General features: G+C 41.5%; 1 protein-coding gene across 1 annotated transcript in view; it reads right to left on the bottom strand.

Annotated features, from left to right (window-relative positions):
• The window catches only part of slc35f1 (solute carrier family 35 member F1), a 47,706-nt gene extending 31,427 nt beyond the window's left edge, over positions 1-16,279 (bottom strand). Inside the window, exons 1-5 of the mRNA XM_046060626.1 lie at positions 15,875-16,279; positions 13,717-13,892; positions 11,673-11,800; positions 11,121-11,280; positions 6,679-6,835 (exon numbers count right to left, since the gene is read on the bottom strand). Of these exons, the coding sequence (XP_045916582.1) occupies positions 6,679-6,835; positions 11,121-11,280; positions 11,673-11,800; positions 13,717-13,892; positions 15,875-15,969 (716 nt within the window). The 5' untranslated portion in view covers positions 15,970-16,279. The remainder of the gene's footprint in view (positions 1-6,678; positions 6,836-11,120; positions 11,281-11,672; positions 11,801-13,716; positions 13,893-15,874) is intronic.
• Positions 16,280-18,011: the final 1,732 nt, after the last annotated feature.

Raw genomic sequence — 18,011 nt, 5'->3', positions numbered from 1 at the left:
CCTCTTAAAAGGAAGTTTTTCCTTGCCTCTGTCGCCTAGTGCTTGCTCTTGGTGGGAACTGTTGGGCTTCTGTAAATAGCATCATAGAGTATGGTCTAGACCTGCTCTTTTATGAAAAGCGCTGTGAGATAACTGTTGTTGTGATTTGGCGCTATATAAATAAAATTGAATTGAATTGAATTGAATAGTCCAGCCCTTCACTTCCTTTACTTGTGACGTCACAATGAAAACATGTCATAAAGCTTGCCAAGCGGCTAGCAGGGTCAGGCACGCCCTCAAACCAAGCTAGTCTGAGCAGAGGCCCTTTGGCTCGACTTGCCTTTGTTTGGTGTATATTCTCTCTGACCAATCAGCAGTCAGTCGTGTTTACATGTTACATTTTAGTATCCCTCAGCTGGCTTGGAACCTTGATGGAGGTGAGGTGATACGAAAAAAATTACCTGGAAGCAGGTACAGGTACAACATTTCTACAATGGAAAACCTATTCACTGCATCATTATTGCGTGCACCAGACAGAGGCTAGCAACAGAAAGTTTTATATTTTGAGGTGAGAAATCAACTGTGTAGATTTCGAATATTGACAATTTTAGGAGAAGTGAAGGCGGAACAAAAATGTGCTTGAATATTTTCGGAGTTGAGGAGCTCCGCAAGTGGCTGCGGGGATGCCTGTGCCAACCATAGACTGTATATAAAAATGGACGTAGCGTCCGTGACGTCACCCGTTGGTGTCTGAAGAGCCGTTTTGAAGCTCAAAATTTGCGGAGCTGGCCAGCGCCATCTTGGCAGCGCATCACCGCACGAAATTGCTGAAACCATTCCCGCCTAGCTCGACATGACCGAGTTAGCTCATGCTAAGGAGCTAATGCTACATGCTACTCTGCGGTGCTGTATGGTGGAGGTTGGAACTTGCGGCCGTGTTGTTATCAGTTTACCGACATTACCAGCTACAGTCAAGGTACGACACCAGAAAATATTAAAATAACTCACGTACCTGTTATTGACTTCACAAGGTTTTAAATGCTTTGTAATATATAAATATAGTAACGTTATTTTGCAACACTAACGTTAGATTTTGTTGAGACCAACGTTAACATTTAACAATGAATCAGATATTAATTACCTTAAGTTTACTTAACGTTACAGCTCAAAAACAATTTCAAGCAAATCAATTAACCCTTTCACATACCGTTGGTTACAAGCGGTCACGAGTCGTTTATTTGGACGTCACCTCAGTATGTTACTTGTAATAAACGTAATAAGCTAGCGGTAGAGTCCTTAGTTACATGATGGAAGCTATATATCCTGTGAAATATTAGCCATAGCTGCTATCACGTTAATTAATTCCCCACACCTCTATTCTGAGTAATGTTGCTGCTGTCGGCAGAGCTGTGTGGGATTATTGTCTGGAATAGGACACTTGAGAGAGAAAGGTACTTTTTATATTTGTCACAAGATTCTTGTTGAGGTTCTGATGCCTCCACATCTGCTACTCAAAGCTTAAACTTTGAGTCTAAAATAACGTTGCTAGTCTTGGCTACTGGACATTTGACAGCTGATATAAAATTGTCTATCTTAAAAGGACAACACAAAAATATTTAAAGAGTCTCCCTTGTTTCATTTTCTCCTACGTATGTGACATAGTAGTGCTGTCAACATTAAAACACTGAGGCATCTTTTAGAAGAGCTTCTCAAAAAATTAGAATACTGAGGAAAAGTTCATTGTGAGCACCAGAACCAGACTGAGAGATTAAAGGCTTCAGAAACCTTTGCAGGTGTTTTGAGTTAATTAGCTGATTAGAGAGCTCTTCTCCAGTTGACATTTCTGTATAATTTATAATACAGAAATGTATTTTTATTCTAAAATGTTTATACATAAAATAGTGGAGTTTTTATTTCCATGAGCTGTAAACCGTAATCATCAAGATGAAAGCAAAAAGGGTATGAAATGCTTTGCTTTGTGTAATGAATCTAGAATATATCAAAGATTCAATTTTTGAATTAAATGACGTTAGAAAATAACCTTAGCACAATATTCTATTTATTAAAGAATCATCTGTATCTACTTTATATGTTTTATCACCTGCAGAATTTATTACTCATTTTCCTCCCAGAGTCACACTGTGGATCAGATGTCCCACCTGGTGCCAGAGAGCTGCAGAGACCTGGAGTCCTCATTGTGCTGATGGGGTGGATTGACGTGGAAAGGCCTTCTCTCCTTCTGTTTACTTTGACTTTTAAATATTGTCCATATTTGTGTTATAGATCAATTTAAAAAAAGATACGGTTTATGGTTCACTTATAATAAATTCTATATATATTAGCACTCCCTGTCTTTACTACTTACTGAAAAGCTAATCGTATACCACAGATAAAACATGAAACATTAAAACTGAACTCTTGCTAAAGAACATCAGTCTAGTATAAGTTAAAAAGTGAAAATACTCCCAAACATGTTTCACATGAAATGTTGAAAAGTAATTATGCAGTTTATTTCTGTGTGTGCAGGATTATTTTTACTTTCTACCTTGTACTTTAAGATAAATAACTACCCATACACCCAGTAATAGAGCCTGAAGTTTCTGAAGAGTGCCTTGTTTGCTGCTCTGATATAAGTCTAGTTTAAACACAGAATAATGTGGGCACATCCAAACCATCCTGTGGGTAAGTGCTGAAACAAAGAATGATCTGCACAGAGTAATTATGAATCCCACTAGGTAGTTTTTATTGTGACCTTGCAAACTCTGAGGTCTCAGAGCTGATTGAATGCACATGTAGTAAATAGGTGAGTCTATACAATGTAAACTACACAAGACCTTCTCAGAGGTTGCAATAAATTACACCTCCTACAGGGCTTCAAAACTATTCAGTGTGCAGATATTTCTGTTTTTCCACAACAGAGTAACTTCTCAGTCAATGTCACATTTGTCTCTTAAAGAAATGTCAAAATAAAACAGTATATAACATCAACCTTTCATTTTTTACTTTCTACTAACATATGTAAAATGTTACAGTATATAAATAACATCTTAATATTTTCATTTACAGCTTTTAACTATAATATTGTTAAGTTTAGATCACACTATTTAAAATTAAAATATGAAACTGATGATGAATGAAGAATGATTTTATGTATAATTAGTTTGATACACTTTATAACAAAAGCAAATAATTAATAAATAAATTAAACTCTTGTCTTGCATTCATGAAAACATCAATATTAAAAGGTTACAAATGTAAAAGTAGTTTTGTATGACTTGAAATGTGTTGAGTTATTATAATGATAGAATATGTTGATATGAACCCAGTGTCATAATTTCACATCAGTAGTGTTCAGGTGTTGTGAGTAAAAAGAAAAGCAAGAGCTGAAGAGCTGGAAGCTGGAGCTGTTCTCTCCTGAAGAGCTGGACACAGCTAATCACATCTGGAGGGTTCTGCAATCAGCTCCTCTGGCACCTGTAAAGACAACAATGGGTAGACAGTTAAGCAGCTTCTTCCAAAGTGCCATAAAGCTACTGAACTCTGAGATCGCCTCAGCATGATAACCTCTCTGGCATCTGACAGTAATTAGGGGTGGCAATGTGAAATATACCGTTCACTAATATGTGCAATGATGCAAATCTCTGCACATAGCCTACAACAGCTTTTCTGCCGAATTATGCATCCACCTCTTAAGCTCCTTATCAGAAACGTCGATGATCAAACACAGTTATCACCTCAGATTGCTTGCTGAATCTCAAGGAATGCTACATCTGCTAAGTGTATTAACTTATTGATGACTCTAAACTGCCTTTAATATGTACTTCGAATCAATCATCCCCACAGATGAACCCCACAAAGAATAGTATAACGTTATCGTTTTTAAACAGTAACATTGTACTTGGAGGTGCACGGCTCTCCTCGGGAGAGACAGCTAGCTCAAATAGTGGCATCGGTGCTCCTCGGTGTGACAGTCTCAGGCAGAACTCAGCAGTTGCTCCCCCCTCGGCTCTCTACCTTTAAACCCTCCTTGTCCATCGGGATCAGGTGCAGCTACTTATAATAGTATCTGACTAGTATGTAATTGAACAGTGATTCTGTTACAGGACGTAGCTAAATCTCACATTGCACGTTAGAAAAATTTACTGTTAACATAATGTCAGCTAACTGAAAGCTCAGACTTTACTTACAACTTCACACAGACGCCTTTTCTTCAAAGCATTAACTTAGCACACTAATGTCTAACACTAAGGTTAATCTAATAACGTTACATTTTGGCTTCTCCCTTCTTGCTGACTTGTCGTTGACTCATTAAAAGCTGCGGTTAGAACACACTAACTTACTTACTTACACTAACTTAGCAGCTTGGGTCTGCTCGTATCTGGCTAATTAGCGTTACAAGCTAACGTTAACAAGCTATATGCCGACAGTGAAACCTGTTAAATGTTAACACATAAATAAAATACAGGAATTTCACTCACCAAGTAGAACACGGATTTCCTGGAGGTTCTCTCTCCAAGGAGCTGCACAGCCTGCCATTATTCATCTGGTATCTGCATGTAAAAATGTCCAAAAGGCTCCGACAGGCTGAGCCTCAGAGCTCCGTGTAGCTGAGTGAGGCTAACAGACGGCCGACCAAGTGCTAGGAGTGGCAGCGGCTAAAGGTCCCTGTGAATCAAAGCGGCTACGCCCCTAATAATGCAGAACTTAAAGGCTTAATATAATTTAAACAGGTAAGTTATAAAAATATGCACTAAAACCATTTTTTGAACCAGGCTGTAAACATGTTTTATTCTGCTGTAAAGTTGGGCATTTTAACATGGGGGTCAATGGAGCTGTTAGATAGGAGCTTATAGATACTGGTGACTCAGATCTGCCATTTCTAGTTTGTGCTGTGGAGTGTCTTAAAGTTTGCTTCTTGATCTGATTCTGTTTTCTATTTATATGCTGCCTTTGTGCAGTCTGGCATCGCCAGAGTAATTCGCAAATGCGTATTAGTTCATTGTTGGATTCACAAGGGGCGTTGTCAAAAATGGTCACCTGACCACAAATTACAGCTGAACAGCACTGTAGAGGTGCTTGATATTGTGTTAAAATTTCTGCATAATCATCTAAACAAAACCCTTCTGCAGCCAGTCTCAAGTGGCCACTTGATGAATTGCAGTTTCAGATGCTTCCGTATTGGTATCGGAAGTGAGAGCCGGAGGTTGCCGCTTGGTGCCAACCCGCGGGAGGAGCGTGTGAGACCGGCCAGCCGCCCGCTCACAGAGCCCTCTGCTCCCACCATCACACAGACCGCTGCAGCAAGAACGGCAGAGGAAAACACAGCTGGAAGGTTTTCGTACCGCTTATCTGTCTTTACATTCTGAGGAATCTTGAAACGTATTAACTTAAAAAAGAGAAAGCTGTGTGGATCGCTGGTGTGTGTGTCGCATTGAACATTATGTTGCAGCAGTTGTGTGTGGAATCGCTTTGACGACAAGCTACATACTATCTCTGGGTACTATCTGCAATGGAAAACGGAGCAGGGCCGAGTAGAGTCGAGTTTATCGATTTGCGCTATGGTAGCATTTTTTGTCAAGGCAGCATAGATTGTCCGGCAACAGTTCAATGTTTAGTCCTGAAAGACGATGCAACTCCGACTCTGTTTGGGCCTGGAAATTCACAATCACAACCTGTAAGTATGCTATGCAATGGAACTTCACAGACTGTTCAAGTGTGGAGTTGTTAACACAGCTAAAGTTATAACTATAATGCTAATGTTACACCTGATGTGATTGCCCAGGTGTTGCATTTTAGGTTGATTGTCCAAACATTAAATAGCTCTGCATGACTAGTCTAAGTTTTCATCCTTGGTTCAAACCTATAAAGACTGCATTTCCTGTTAAAGAGGATAAACCAACATGAAGACCAGAGAGCTGTCTGTAGGAGAAAAGCAAGCCATTGTCAAAATTGACCAGAGCCATTGGACAAACATTGGGCATAGCAAGCACAACAATTTGGAATGTCCTGAAAAAGAAAGAAACTACTGGTGTACTGAGCAACCGACGTCAAACAGGTCGGCCAAGGAAAACAACAGTAGTTGATGACAGAAATATCGTGAGAGCTGTGAAGAAAATCCCCAAAAGATCAGTAAGTGACACCACCAACGACCTCCACAGTGCAGGGTGAAGGTATCACAATCCACTGTTGGAAGAAGACTCAGAGAGCTGAAATATAGAGGCACACCACAAGATGCAAACCACTCATCAGCAGTAAGAATCGGAAGGCCAGATTGAAATTTGCAAAGAAGTACAGAGATGAGCTGCAAAAGTTCTGGAACACAATCTTATGGACTGATGAGACCAAGATTAATCAGGCCAAAGTGTGGAGAAAGAAAGGAACTCCAATACCTTTGGAGGGGGACTGTGTAAATAAATCTGAATTGGTAATTACAGCAGTGCACCACCAATGAGGTCTTTAACATATTTGTGTAAATAATTTGGAAATCTCAGTCCAAAGTCCAAATCTCAGTGTCAATGTGGAGCTAATGACTGTATTCATATACAGTTGGGTAGTTTGATACACAGTATGTTAAGGCTTCATGTTTCTCAACGAAACTAGTAAATAAAGCTGTTGAAAAAAATATAGTGCAGTAAAAAGTCCAATATTTCCTTATGAGATGCATTTCAGTAGAATTATAAAGCAGCATAAAAAACTCACAGCTGAATGCCACTGAAGAAGGATCCGAAAAGTCCCATCATGCCGAGGAACTCCACACGGCTCAGGTTCTTCACAATGAACTCCTCACAGACGTTGGAGATCCCATACAGTGTTGCTCCTCCCAGAACCAGAAGATCCCCAAACAACTTCTGCTCTCCTAGACAGATGAGGGAGAACTGAAACATGAGCATGAGATGTACCTCGTGCATAAATGTGCACAGCGTCTTTCTTAATGGGGAAACAGTTCACTCTATTTCACCCCACACACAAAGTAACTCAAAAGTAACGCGAAAGTAGTGTAAAGCATTACAATTCAGAGACAGTAATATTGTAATATAACTAATTACTTTCAAATGACAGTAACTAGTAATCTACTGTATAATGTATTACATTTTGGAAGTAAGTTGCCAAACACTGGTTGGCAGGCAGTGGAAAATAACAGCTGTGTCCGAAATCACCCACTACTCACTATATAGTGGACTATATAGTGAGCTCGCCATTTTGTAGTGCTGTCCCAATGTATAGTGAGAGTTATTATACCCTATATAGTCCACTCAATGTATCCGAGAATGCATTTTGAAAAGTAGTGTACAACCGATGGTCACTAACCAAGCCATATATACCATCATGCACTGCGCTGATAGACTGTCCGATGGCAATGACGTAATTAACTGCGCCGAAATAACGATCGGAGTAGTGTCCGAAAGTACTATATAGTCCTCTACATACTACTCCCTACATAGGGGGTAGGGGGTAGTGAATAAGTGGGGATTTCGGACACAGCCATAGTGATAATTATTATACCCTATATATTCCACTCAATGTATCACAGAATGCATTTTGAGAAGTACTGTAAAAGTAGTGATGGTCACTAACCAAGCCCTACATACCATCATGCATCCATACGCACGTTTTGCCGGCCGAGCAGGCTAACTTCCGGTTTAGCCCTCCGCTAACGTGAATGGGGGTAAAATTGTATACGTGCGGCTGGTGCATCCTATATGTTATCGACCGAATGGATCACATTCTGATAGTGAAACGAGTCATTTCGTTCGGGTTGTGACGGTCAAATATATTGATCCACCGTGTTACAATCGCCGTTTTGGCCGCTAGTAAAAGTTACTTCAATGCGGGGCTACCCAGCCGACCAATCACAGAGCTTACGGTCCACGTGAACTTTTTGAGGAGGTGCATGTCAGGCTACACCGTAGGTGTCGGCGTAGGATAGGGGGCTACACAGCAGTAGCATGTAGCTGCAGTACCGGAGGCTGCAGTTTCAGGACCGCAATCCTAGGACCGGAACAGCAATTCCAGGACCCTTGTTTACTTTGATACTGCCAGCTAGCTGACTGGCTAGCTAGTTAGCTAGTATGTAACTCTTTACAGCTCCCCAAAGCCAATTATCCTTACCACAACCACCACCGAGTGTGTGCCTAAACCTAAGTTATCGATTATATGCATGTCAACCGGTTCACGTCGGCTGTGAGGCCACTAGATGGCGCTCTCGCAAAAGAACTAGGGTCCTAGAACTGCGGTCCCAGGATTGCGGGGGTCCTGAAACTGCAGCCTCCGGTACTGAAGCTTCATACTATTGCTACGCAGAGGCTTTGAGGCTTTTTGACGCAGAAGTATAATTCGCACTTGAGTCGGATTGTCCGTACGTACGTAGTCAGTCTGGATTATGGTCTGACAACTTTGCTGTTTGCTTGCGGGAGGAGCTTGGAATGAACTGCTTTTATTAAATTAGCTTTTAACTTTAGTTTTTGGGATTACAACGTTGATTTATCTTAACTCGTTTCTCAGCAGCTAACCTCCGTGCACATCCGGTTCCAGTGTTGTTGTTAGCATCATTAGCTCTGTTGGACTACTTCATATTTATACTGGAAGAAAAGAAAGTGAGGAAGTGACTGATAAAACATGAAAATGTTTAACAAATCTGCATCATATTGTAGTTATTTCAGCATCAATTTAATCTCTTTATTACTATTTAATCACAGCAAAATGTTTACTTTGTATTCATACAGCTGTAGTAATGGTGAGTTGTGTTTATTTGTGTTATCGTGTTGTGTGTGAACACTTAGCAGTTGTCCAGCGATAAAACTCCGGCAAGGAAGGCATTGCGTGGATTAAATTTGTGTTTGGTCTGTTTGCCTCGTTGAATTTACGTGTTTTGCACATGTATAAGAGCAGTATTCACATTGCTGTGCTGCTTTAACAGATGCTTCAATAAATTAGATGTAGAATTGTTCGTGGTTGAAAGCTTTTTGGTGGTCGCACAAAGTTTACAATGGACGACAATGAGTGTGACACAGCTAGGCCTAATGGCTATGAGCCTTTCTCATTTGCCAAATTTGTGCCTCCTCGCCTCCTCGCATTGCGTCTTAGTCTCTGTCACCCAAGATGCGAGCTAGAGGAGTCAAGGAGGAGACATGAGGAGAGAGGAGTCGAGGAAACAGGCATTTAACGAAATGAGATGTCTTTGCCTCGGAGCGGTCATTTTAAAGAGACGTCAATTAAATGACACAGCTGCATCATCTGTCCACTGTTTCAGAGGAGCAGACCAGCGGTCAGCACTAATACATAAAGGCTCAGATCTTCACAATCTAAAAACATGTCTGTCAACATAAAGACATGTAAAAACACCTCGAGGTAGCAATAAACATTAAAAGCATTAAAGCTGCCCATCCACCACATCAAAACAATAACAACATGAGTGATATCAAAGTAAAATGACATTAAGGAATGCAGGAATTAAGGAACTGAGAGGTCCTTCAAGATGGCGCGCTGAGATCAATTTCCAGGTCACAGGCTCGAGGATTTGGGAAATGAGAAAGGCCCAATATTTACAGCTGTGGAAAGAACACCTCTCCCCATCGTTCTCCATTGTTCCGTTAGCTTTTTGGCTAACAGCTGACTTGAACAACATAAGGTCTGGTGCCGCTGACCTGCAAACAATGCAAAATCTACGTTGATTGTGTGGTGGGGAAAGATTCCTCAAATGCAAGTTAAGGTGTGGTGGTGTGAATGCAGCCTCGACTTAACTCCTCCCCTGGCCATCCTCCTTATTAGGCTTAGGCTATATAAGACACATGTGTCCCCTTGCGCCCTCTCTGCTTCCTGATCTGTCCCTTCTGAGGTTGTGGTTGGTGTTTATGGCCCAGGTATGTGAAAGGAATAGTTCCATGGATATCTATTTTCCCTTAACAGTTTATGTTGCTTACCTGCACTTTGACACTGTTAGGAACCTCATTTTCTCCTGCCCTGTGACCATTGATGTATCTTCATGACCCATCTCAGAGGTGGTGAGTAGATATATGGTTTTAAATCTATTTTAATGCAGTAAGGTTGAGCCTGGCTTATTTTTTCCCTTCCTTTTCCAGGTTCCTCTTTGTTTTAGACCACTACTGTTTTGCCTACATACTTTGCTGTTTCGCCTCATTTAGCTTCCAGTTTTGCCCTTTTAGTTTATTAGTTTTGCTCTAGTTTAATAGTTAAAGTTTTCCCTTGTTCAGTGAACTTGGTACTTGGTTGGTTTGTTACTTTATGGTTTCTTTTGTATTCAGTTTATATTTTGAGCAGGGTGCCATCTTGTTGGGAGTAATTGCTTGGGGGCACTATATGGACTGCACCACTTTTGCTGTGAATAATGCTGTGAGGTTTGTAGTGCTGCACTTAAAGTGGGTAGTGGTAGCACTCCTGGGCACTCCTCAGTGTAGTCTGCCTCTCCACAAGTGACCCCTGCTTAGTTTTGGTCAGTTATTTTGGGGCGCTGGAGATATAAAATATATATATAGCCATTTTTTTTATTGCTGGTTCACATTCTTTCCCTTTCAGCAATTCCAGTCCCCAATTGTTTTTTTGCTTATTAAAATAACTTTATTTTGAATCCCATCTCTGCCTCAACACTAACGTTCCTGTGTGCATTTTTCTCTTTATTCTCCTTTAATTAATCAGGGGTTAAATAGTATTACCTGGGGTGTAATTCCCTAGGTGGCGTTGGCTTTCATTCAATTCCCTCCATTCCTGGTCTGCTGTGCCACAATTACAATAGTCTTCCGACTGGCTACCAAATCTGTTTTGCCCCATGACTGCGAGTGCACCCCGTAGTAAAAAAGAAACCAAACATGGATTTTGATTTTATGGGAATGGGAGATTTTATTGTATGTTTTGCTACAAATATAAAGTCTTTGATACACTTGTTTTCATTTGTGTATTGAAGTAATTAAAAGTATTAATCAGATTACATTACTTTTATATTGTGGTTGGATTATGTTACTGATTACATTTTTTTAACAAGTAATTTGTAATTGCACTGGATTACATTTTTAAAGTAATCCTCCAACCCTGTACATATACCACATTTGTTTTCCAGTCCAACCAAAAACTCTGTCTGTGATGATCTGACTGCTGTGTACTGTAAGTGTGTGTGTGTGGGTCCTCACCAAGGCCTTGCTGACGACCAAGAAGGATGTCAGCTCCCACCATGCAACCGATACCCAGCAGACACAGTCCTGCCCCAACAAAGTGGACAACCTTGTACCTCACCAAGAGAAAGAACCAGGACAGCAGCAGGACCACCAGGATGGCAAAACAGTCCAACAGCTGAGAGGAGGGACACAAGCACAGAACCACATATACACACATGATGAGCTGTGCAAAGCATCAGACTGGGGACCTGTGTTTACACAGCAACAGCTAGGCCTTCCATCCCTGTAAACCCTAACCACCATGGAGGAATGTACAAAGGGACTCTAAGCACACCTGGATCCTGATCATAGAGGTGTGTAAGGAAGAAGTGTCCACAAATATCTGCAGCAACTAAATGAGCCATCTGGCTAAGCTAAGAGAAACATGGCTCCACTTTGGACTGTGACTCCGCATTGGGGTGGAGAAGGCATGCTACACGATACAGGTTTTACAGTAAGCTTCACAAGGAGAAGAAGACAGAGACTGAGTCGTACTAACCACAACAAGGACATCTTGGTGGGACTAACCTGTACACTGGAGAGTGTAGTGTACTGGTAGGCTTTAAGGATCAGATAGTTGGCCTCAATGTCTATTAAACCCAGAATCATGTATTTCCACCAGCGCTGCTTCAGAATGGCCAGCAGGTTCCCCTCCCCTGGTGAGAGAGAGGGAATAATAATTAACACACTAAATGCACATCACACCTAATTTGGGGCTCATCCACAGCTGCCACATCAAAACAACATGAACACTTGTGAACCAGTGCAGCAAGTGGTGAACACCAGCCAGTCCATTACAGCCTGCTGTCTGAGTGAGACCATATCAGAAGAATGAAACCTCAGCCCTAGTCTGTTTCCTACCTCCATGTAGGAGGTGCTTTTAACAGAACAATTAACTGGCCCTGGAACGAAGCTCCTCGCTCTTAGTGTGTGGGGGGGAATTGGTGCAAAAGGTTGCTAACAATGAAAGTGCAATGTCTTCACTCAGACAGATGACCTCAAGCTGTTTTCTAATGATTAGGCTTCAGGTATAAGGGGATGTTTTGTATCTTACCAGCACAAGGTTTTAGTATGATGTGTATTTCTGTTTGGCTACTTTAATGGAGTAATTTACTGCTACATTGTCATGGTGTGTTGAGAATTTCTTTTGAAAGTGTGACCAGGAAACTAATCTCTTTTCCTTCATTTATTTAGAGTACCTCTGTAGAGAAATAATTGAGTCCTCACTAAAGACCAACAAAGTGGATCATAACACTCAAGTGTTGAGTCTGTACAGTGGTTTCCTGTCTGTCAGAAAACTGATTTTAAAATACCACTGCTGGTTTACAAAGCACTGAATGGTTTATTGCCATTTGTGAACTTTTGCTATGTTATGAAATATCCAGACTTCTCAGGTGGTGTGGGACAAGTCTGCTTTCTGTCTGAGTCAAAAAGAGTTTGCCTTTTGTTAAATCAAATTTGAGACTTTTGATTAATATCTACAATGTCATGTTTTATCTTGTTTATACTTTTACCCCTGATTTTTCTAAACTATTTAATTTTATTTAAATGTGTTTTTATATTGCCCTATGTTGCTTTTATGTTTGATGTGACAATAAAACTTACCATGCCTTTACACTTTACGCAGCCTTTAACTAACACAACATGTTGTGTAAGTTAAAGGCTGCATTGTATTGATAAGAGAGAATGTACATATATTATCCTATATCCTTACATAACACACACAAGTGCAACTATGGTACTAATGTCATGAATATCATTCACACAAGTGCAATGTTGCACCAGTGTGGATCACTCCCTACAGTATTCTCTGCTGCACGGTTAAAATGTTCTTCACCTGTGGGAGGACACAAGTTGATTCAGGTCTGAGGCCAGTATTTTCATGTGGTAATATTAAATTATTTAAGTGCTACAATTTACATAAGGTTACGTTATAAATCAGTACTCTACATGTATATATACAGATGGTCAGTAAAATGGAAAGGGTCAATAAGATCTTTATTATCGTCAAGGGGCAATTTGTTGTACAGCCAGGAGTCACTACACAAACATCAGACAGACAATACACAATAATGACAATTTAAAAATCACATTGAGTTTTAAAAGGCCAATGGCAACAGGGACAAGGTAGAGCACACAGGTGTATGAAGTGTTTCAGCTAGATGTGGACTAAACTAGTGTGAATAGGATCAATATCAAAAGAAATGGATCCTTATGGGTACATGAACACTCCTCTTAGTGCATACTATACAATTTGTTTTGTTCACATAATAAACATGCCTGTTATTTGCAATTTAGTCTTGTAGTCTTGAACATGCATACCATTTAACAGAAATACATTAAATAAAATAAAGGATTACTGTTTGGCTAATCATTTGGCTGCAAAGAAAGATTTATTCAGGATTAGCCTAATAAAGAAGCCTTTACTTCATAAATCACACTGCCTTTAATAATAAAAAGCATGTTTATTGGTTCTGACTCTGATCTAAAAGATCAAAAACCAAATTTTGTGATGCGCGTGCGCACACACACACACACACACACACACACACGCCTCAGTTTCTGTCTGTACCTTGCCTGACTGCCAGTGTGGTGGTGTAGACCAGAAACAGCAGGATGTAGTTGAGAAAGCTCTGGAACACTGGTGTGTTAGCGTGGAAGTCATCAGCCAGGTACTTGCTGGTCAGACCGATAGCACAGATTAACAAGGACAGGACCTGACCCAGGGCCAGGGTCACCAACAGATCCCTGCAGAGACAAAAGGTCATCAGTGTAATAGTCTCAGTATTCCATCAGCAGCACGACAGCAATACAGATCAAGCTTTGTGATTAACACAAAGTCACAAGCCTGATTTTTTTGGCAACTTGGGGGCAGCAGAAACAAGTTGTGAAAACAACACTGACATCATCACCTTTTAAGTTGATGTGGTGAAATTTAAAGACCAACATGATTGCTCATGTGGAGTTGTGTTTGTGACTAGCTGTCTGTCATCTCTCCCACAGATATCTGGCTCTTTAGCTAACAGTGTCGTAAGTAGCTCATATATGGTGGCTTTTTACCTGGAAACATTGCTTACATATTTCTTGTCCATGTTGACATGACCTCATTCAGTGTCTGCAGAGGTGTGAGAGAATCTCCCAGCCCAAAGGACTGTGGAGGCCATTGGAGTACATGTAAGCCCTTTGATTTGTCAGAGCAGCCAACAATTTAGAAATGGCTGATTTTGTCCCTGTCACTTTTTGAAAGCACTTTTTAAATATGTTGTGAAAAACAGCCTGCACCAAATAAACAAATCAACAAATAAACTAACAAATAAAAATACTTTGAGAAAGGTTTATTTGTACAATAACAAAACATGCAATACAATTTTAATATAGAAGAAACAAATGTGCATTGTCCAAAAAAAGTAACTAGGTAAAAAGAAAAAGCAGCTGATTATTGCATTATATTCTGGTATATTTTTATATTTATGAATTGTCACCGGCCAGCTGAATTTTTTGTTTTCTTTCCCTTTACATGAAAAAAATAAATTTCTACCATAAATTGGAAGAGAAAATGTCTCCAGAATGCAGGAAATTAAGTGTTTAATGCTCCAATTTTCTGGGGGAGGACCCCCAGACCACCCGCTCATATATTTCAGTATTTCCTATTTCTTCAAATAGTTTTAAAAATGTTCTTGTCTTGTTCTTCCTATCTTCACACCCCAAATGTGAGCCGTTATGTCCCCGCCACTTTTCAACACAAAGTGACACCCTTGCTCTGCAGCCTCAGTCTCTTGTTCTTAGCTTGCAGCTGTGGAACCCACTTCCACCAGTTGGACGTTTAGATGTTTCTATGCATATGCCAGTTGTAATGTCTTATTTATTTGAGTTACTGTTGCCATCCAGTCTGGCTGTTCTCAGTAAGCTCTGGAGACCGCCGTGGTTTCTGTTATACTCAAACCCCATCTGACATTCCACCGCCAGAGTCACTGAGATCCCATTTATGCCCCATCCTGATGTTTGCTCTGAACAACTGAACCTCTTGACCACGTCTGCATGCTTTTATGCATCGAGTTTCTGCCACCTGACTGGCTGATTATATATTTGCATTAACAGCAAGTGTACAGTTGTACCTAATAAAGCTGCCAACATCTGCTGTCATGCCTGATGTGTCTTTGCGTGTTTGTGAGCCTGCTTTGTTCTGTCTGCCCACCTTTACAGTAATATGACATTCTTGTGTCTGTGGCAGTAACGATACTCTCTCTCTCACTCACACACTGCCAACTTCCCCAGGCTCCATAATCGTAAGAGAGGCCAGGGATGAAGTAGCGGCAGATGGCAGGAAGTAGTAGGGGGTACGGTGTGTGTGTGTCTGAGTGCATGATAAATACAAAGTGAGGTAGATAGCTGGAGATGGACAGCAGCCATTGCGCAGCACAGCCTCGGTACAGACTGATGAAGCCACCATGGCAGCCTCCTCCTGAGCAAGCAGGCACCGAACCAGCACCCCGTGTCTGGACTCGGCTCCAATACCACAGGAATGCCCCCCCCCACACACACGTGATGATATGTACGTGCTGTATGTTGACATCTGTTGCACAACAGGCGTCCTGCAGCAGCAGACCGGAGGGGACAGGGTTGGTGTTACAGGTAATGCATGAAACAAAAGGAAACCGAGCCCCGGCCCGAGCTGCTGCCGGTCTGACTGAGCTGAGTGAAGGTACAGGGGCTGCTCATCGGGATCTTACCTAGTTAAGACCTTCCTGATCCGCTGGTACAGACTCGGCGCCGGGGTGCCCGTGCCTCTTGGGACGCTCTCCACAGTGGATACCACAGAAATCATCCTTCCACAGATGAAGCGGAGATCAGCGCATTCCGCTCCGAGGAGGACCGGAGTGGGCGGGAAAGGAAGGGAACGGTTTCACCTCGGAGGAGAAGCAGTGGACCCTCCTGGGCTCCGTGTCGCAGGCAGCAGTGCAGTTCAGAGGAAACAGTGCGCAGCAGCGGTATTGCCCTCCCCTAATGAACCACTCAGGATCCAGAACCAGGCCCGTCATTTACCGCGGAGATGCTGCTCGTACCACCAGGTGTCACTGTGGCCAGGGCCAGACGTCCTCATGGGCTGAGGGCGGACTACATCAGGAACACGTCATTTGCCCTCCTGCACTAAAGAACTACATCTGAATAATGTCAGCGCCCGTGATTTAAACCTGGGACTAGTACTTCGGTATAAAACAAGGGCCAGAGCTGAATTGTATGAGTCCAAATTCCTTCTACACCCCACCCTTAAGTCTTTTTTCCAAAAGGTATTTATTGAGCAACTTACATTTAATGACCTGTAAAGATGTTGTTTAACTCCTCATCCAAGCAAGCATCAGTCTGCCTTCCAAACATCAAGACAGCAAACAACAAGCCAAACAGAGAGAAATGACAGACTGAATAACAGCCTCTAGGTTCCATTTGGGGCCTTTATTAAACTCTTGGTGTGTGCACACCTGCCCAGTATGAACGACCGTGTCTGGGCTGAGATGCGTTTCTGTGATGTTCCAAAGCAGCTCCTCCTCTCCCCCGGGTCAGATCTGAGGATTTTGTTGCTTTCCCTGTGTGAACAGACTCATCCCATTTAAAAAGAGTCTGCAGGACATGGATTTGGGAAACAGCTAAGGATTTGTTGCTCTGGAACATCCTCCTGCCATGTTCAAGCACAGTCACGCCTCACCAAACCGCAGTCACTGTTTTGGGTGACTTGGCAGAAGCACAGTGTCACCTTCATCTATTTATGATCTCACAAATACATTGTTCTTCTTTCCAAACCCTTTTGGCTTGTGACCCCTCATCACAGATTGTGGCCTCAGTTTAAACAAGAGGGATTTTTCTTTGCTTCACTTGAAGTATTTCTGATTTCTAGAGGAGGAGCCAACAACAAAAGAAAGGTTAGTGAAAATAGAAAGAATCTGTAACAGATCTGTCAAGACTGAGCTATCACCATGAGACACTGATGGAGGTGCACTGTATTGTGTTTTGGAGGCACTACCTCCTGGTACAATAAGACCTCATTACTATCTGTAATAAAAACATTTTGTGGCCCAAGTTACACGAGGCACGGAACACAAGCAGTAGGTTTAAGTTGAGCAGGAAGTGGGCCTTTTAAACTGTGTGGTAATCACTTTCCTTTGGTTTGTCCAGCCTGTCTTATCGTCCAACCTTGTTTTTAGGGATGTCAAATATTTACATGGTGAGTATAAAGTTATTTTTACTGTCTGTCAAATCTATGAAAGTAAGACACAAGTTGAGTATGAAAGATTGTTCAAATCGTAGCTTGACAAAATAGTCTAAACTCAAAGTCCACTTATTGGCTTTCTGTGGAGTTTCATCATTCAGACATCAGGCCTTTCTCATTTCCCAAATTTGTGCCTCCTCACCTTGCGTCTTAGTCCCTCCCACCCGAGAGCAAGAGAGAGACGTTGAGGAAACAGCCGTTTAATGAAATAAGATGTCCTTTCCTCAGAGCTGTCATTTTCAAGTAACAGTTAAATATGACATGTTGCTCAGCTGCATCATCTGTCCACTGTATGAGCTGTGATCTCTGTCAGAGGAGCAGACCGGCTGTCAGCACTAATACATAAAGGCTGCACCTTTTGCCTGTAAACAGGAGATCATTTCAGCTCTCAGCCTGATGAGGGGAGCGTTTCATCATCAGAAATGGCACAGTAACATTTATCTCATATAGCCCTAATTCCAACTGTCATCGCAGGACTCTACAGTTGGAATGACGTGCAGACTACATAGGCACTATTATTATAATATGAAACACAGCAGATCAGTGCTGACTGCTCTGGTTGATATTACAGCCTAATAATTTGACGTCAACAGCTGTTTGCACTG

Source organism: Micropterus dolomieu, linkage group LG10, assembly GCF_021292245.1.
Source record: "Micropterus dolomieu isolate WLL.071019.BEF.003 ecotype Adirondacks linkage group LG10, ASM2129224v1, whole genome shotgun sequence".
Lineage (NCBI taxonomy): Eukaryota > Metazoa > Chordata > Actinopteri > Centrarchiformes > Centrarchidae > Micropterus > Micropterus dolomieu.
This window is presented reverse-complemented; position numbering and strand designations above follow the sequence as displayed.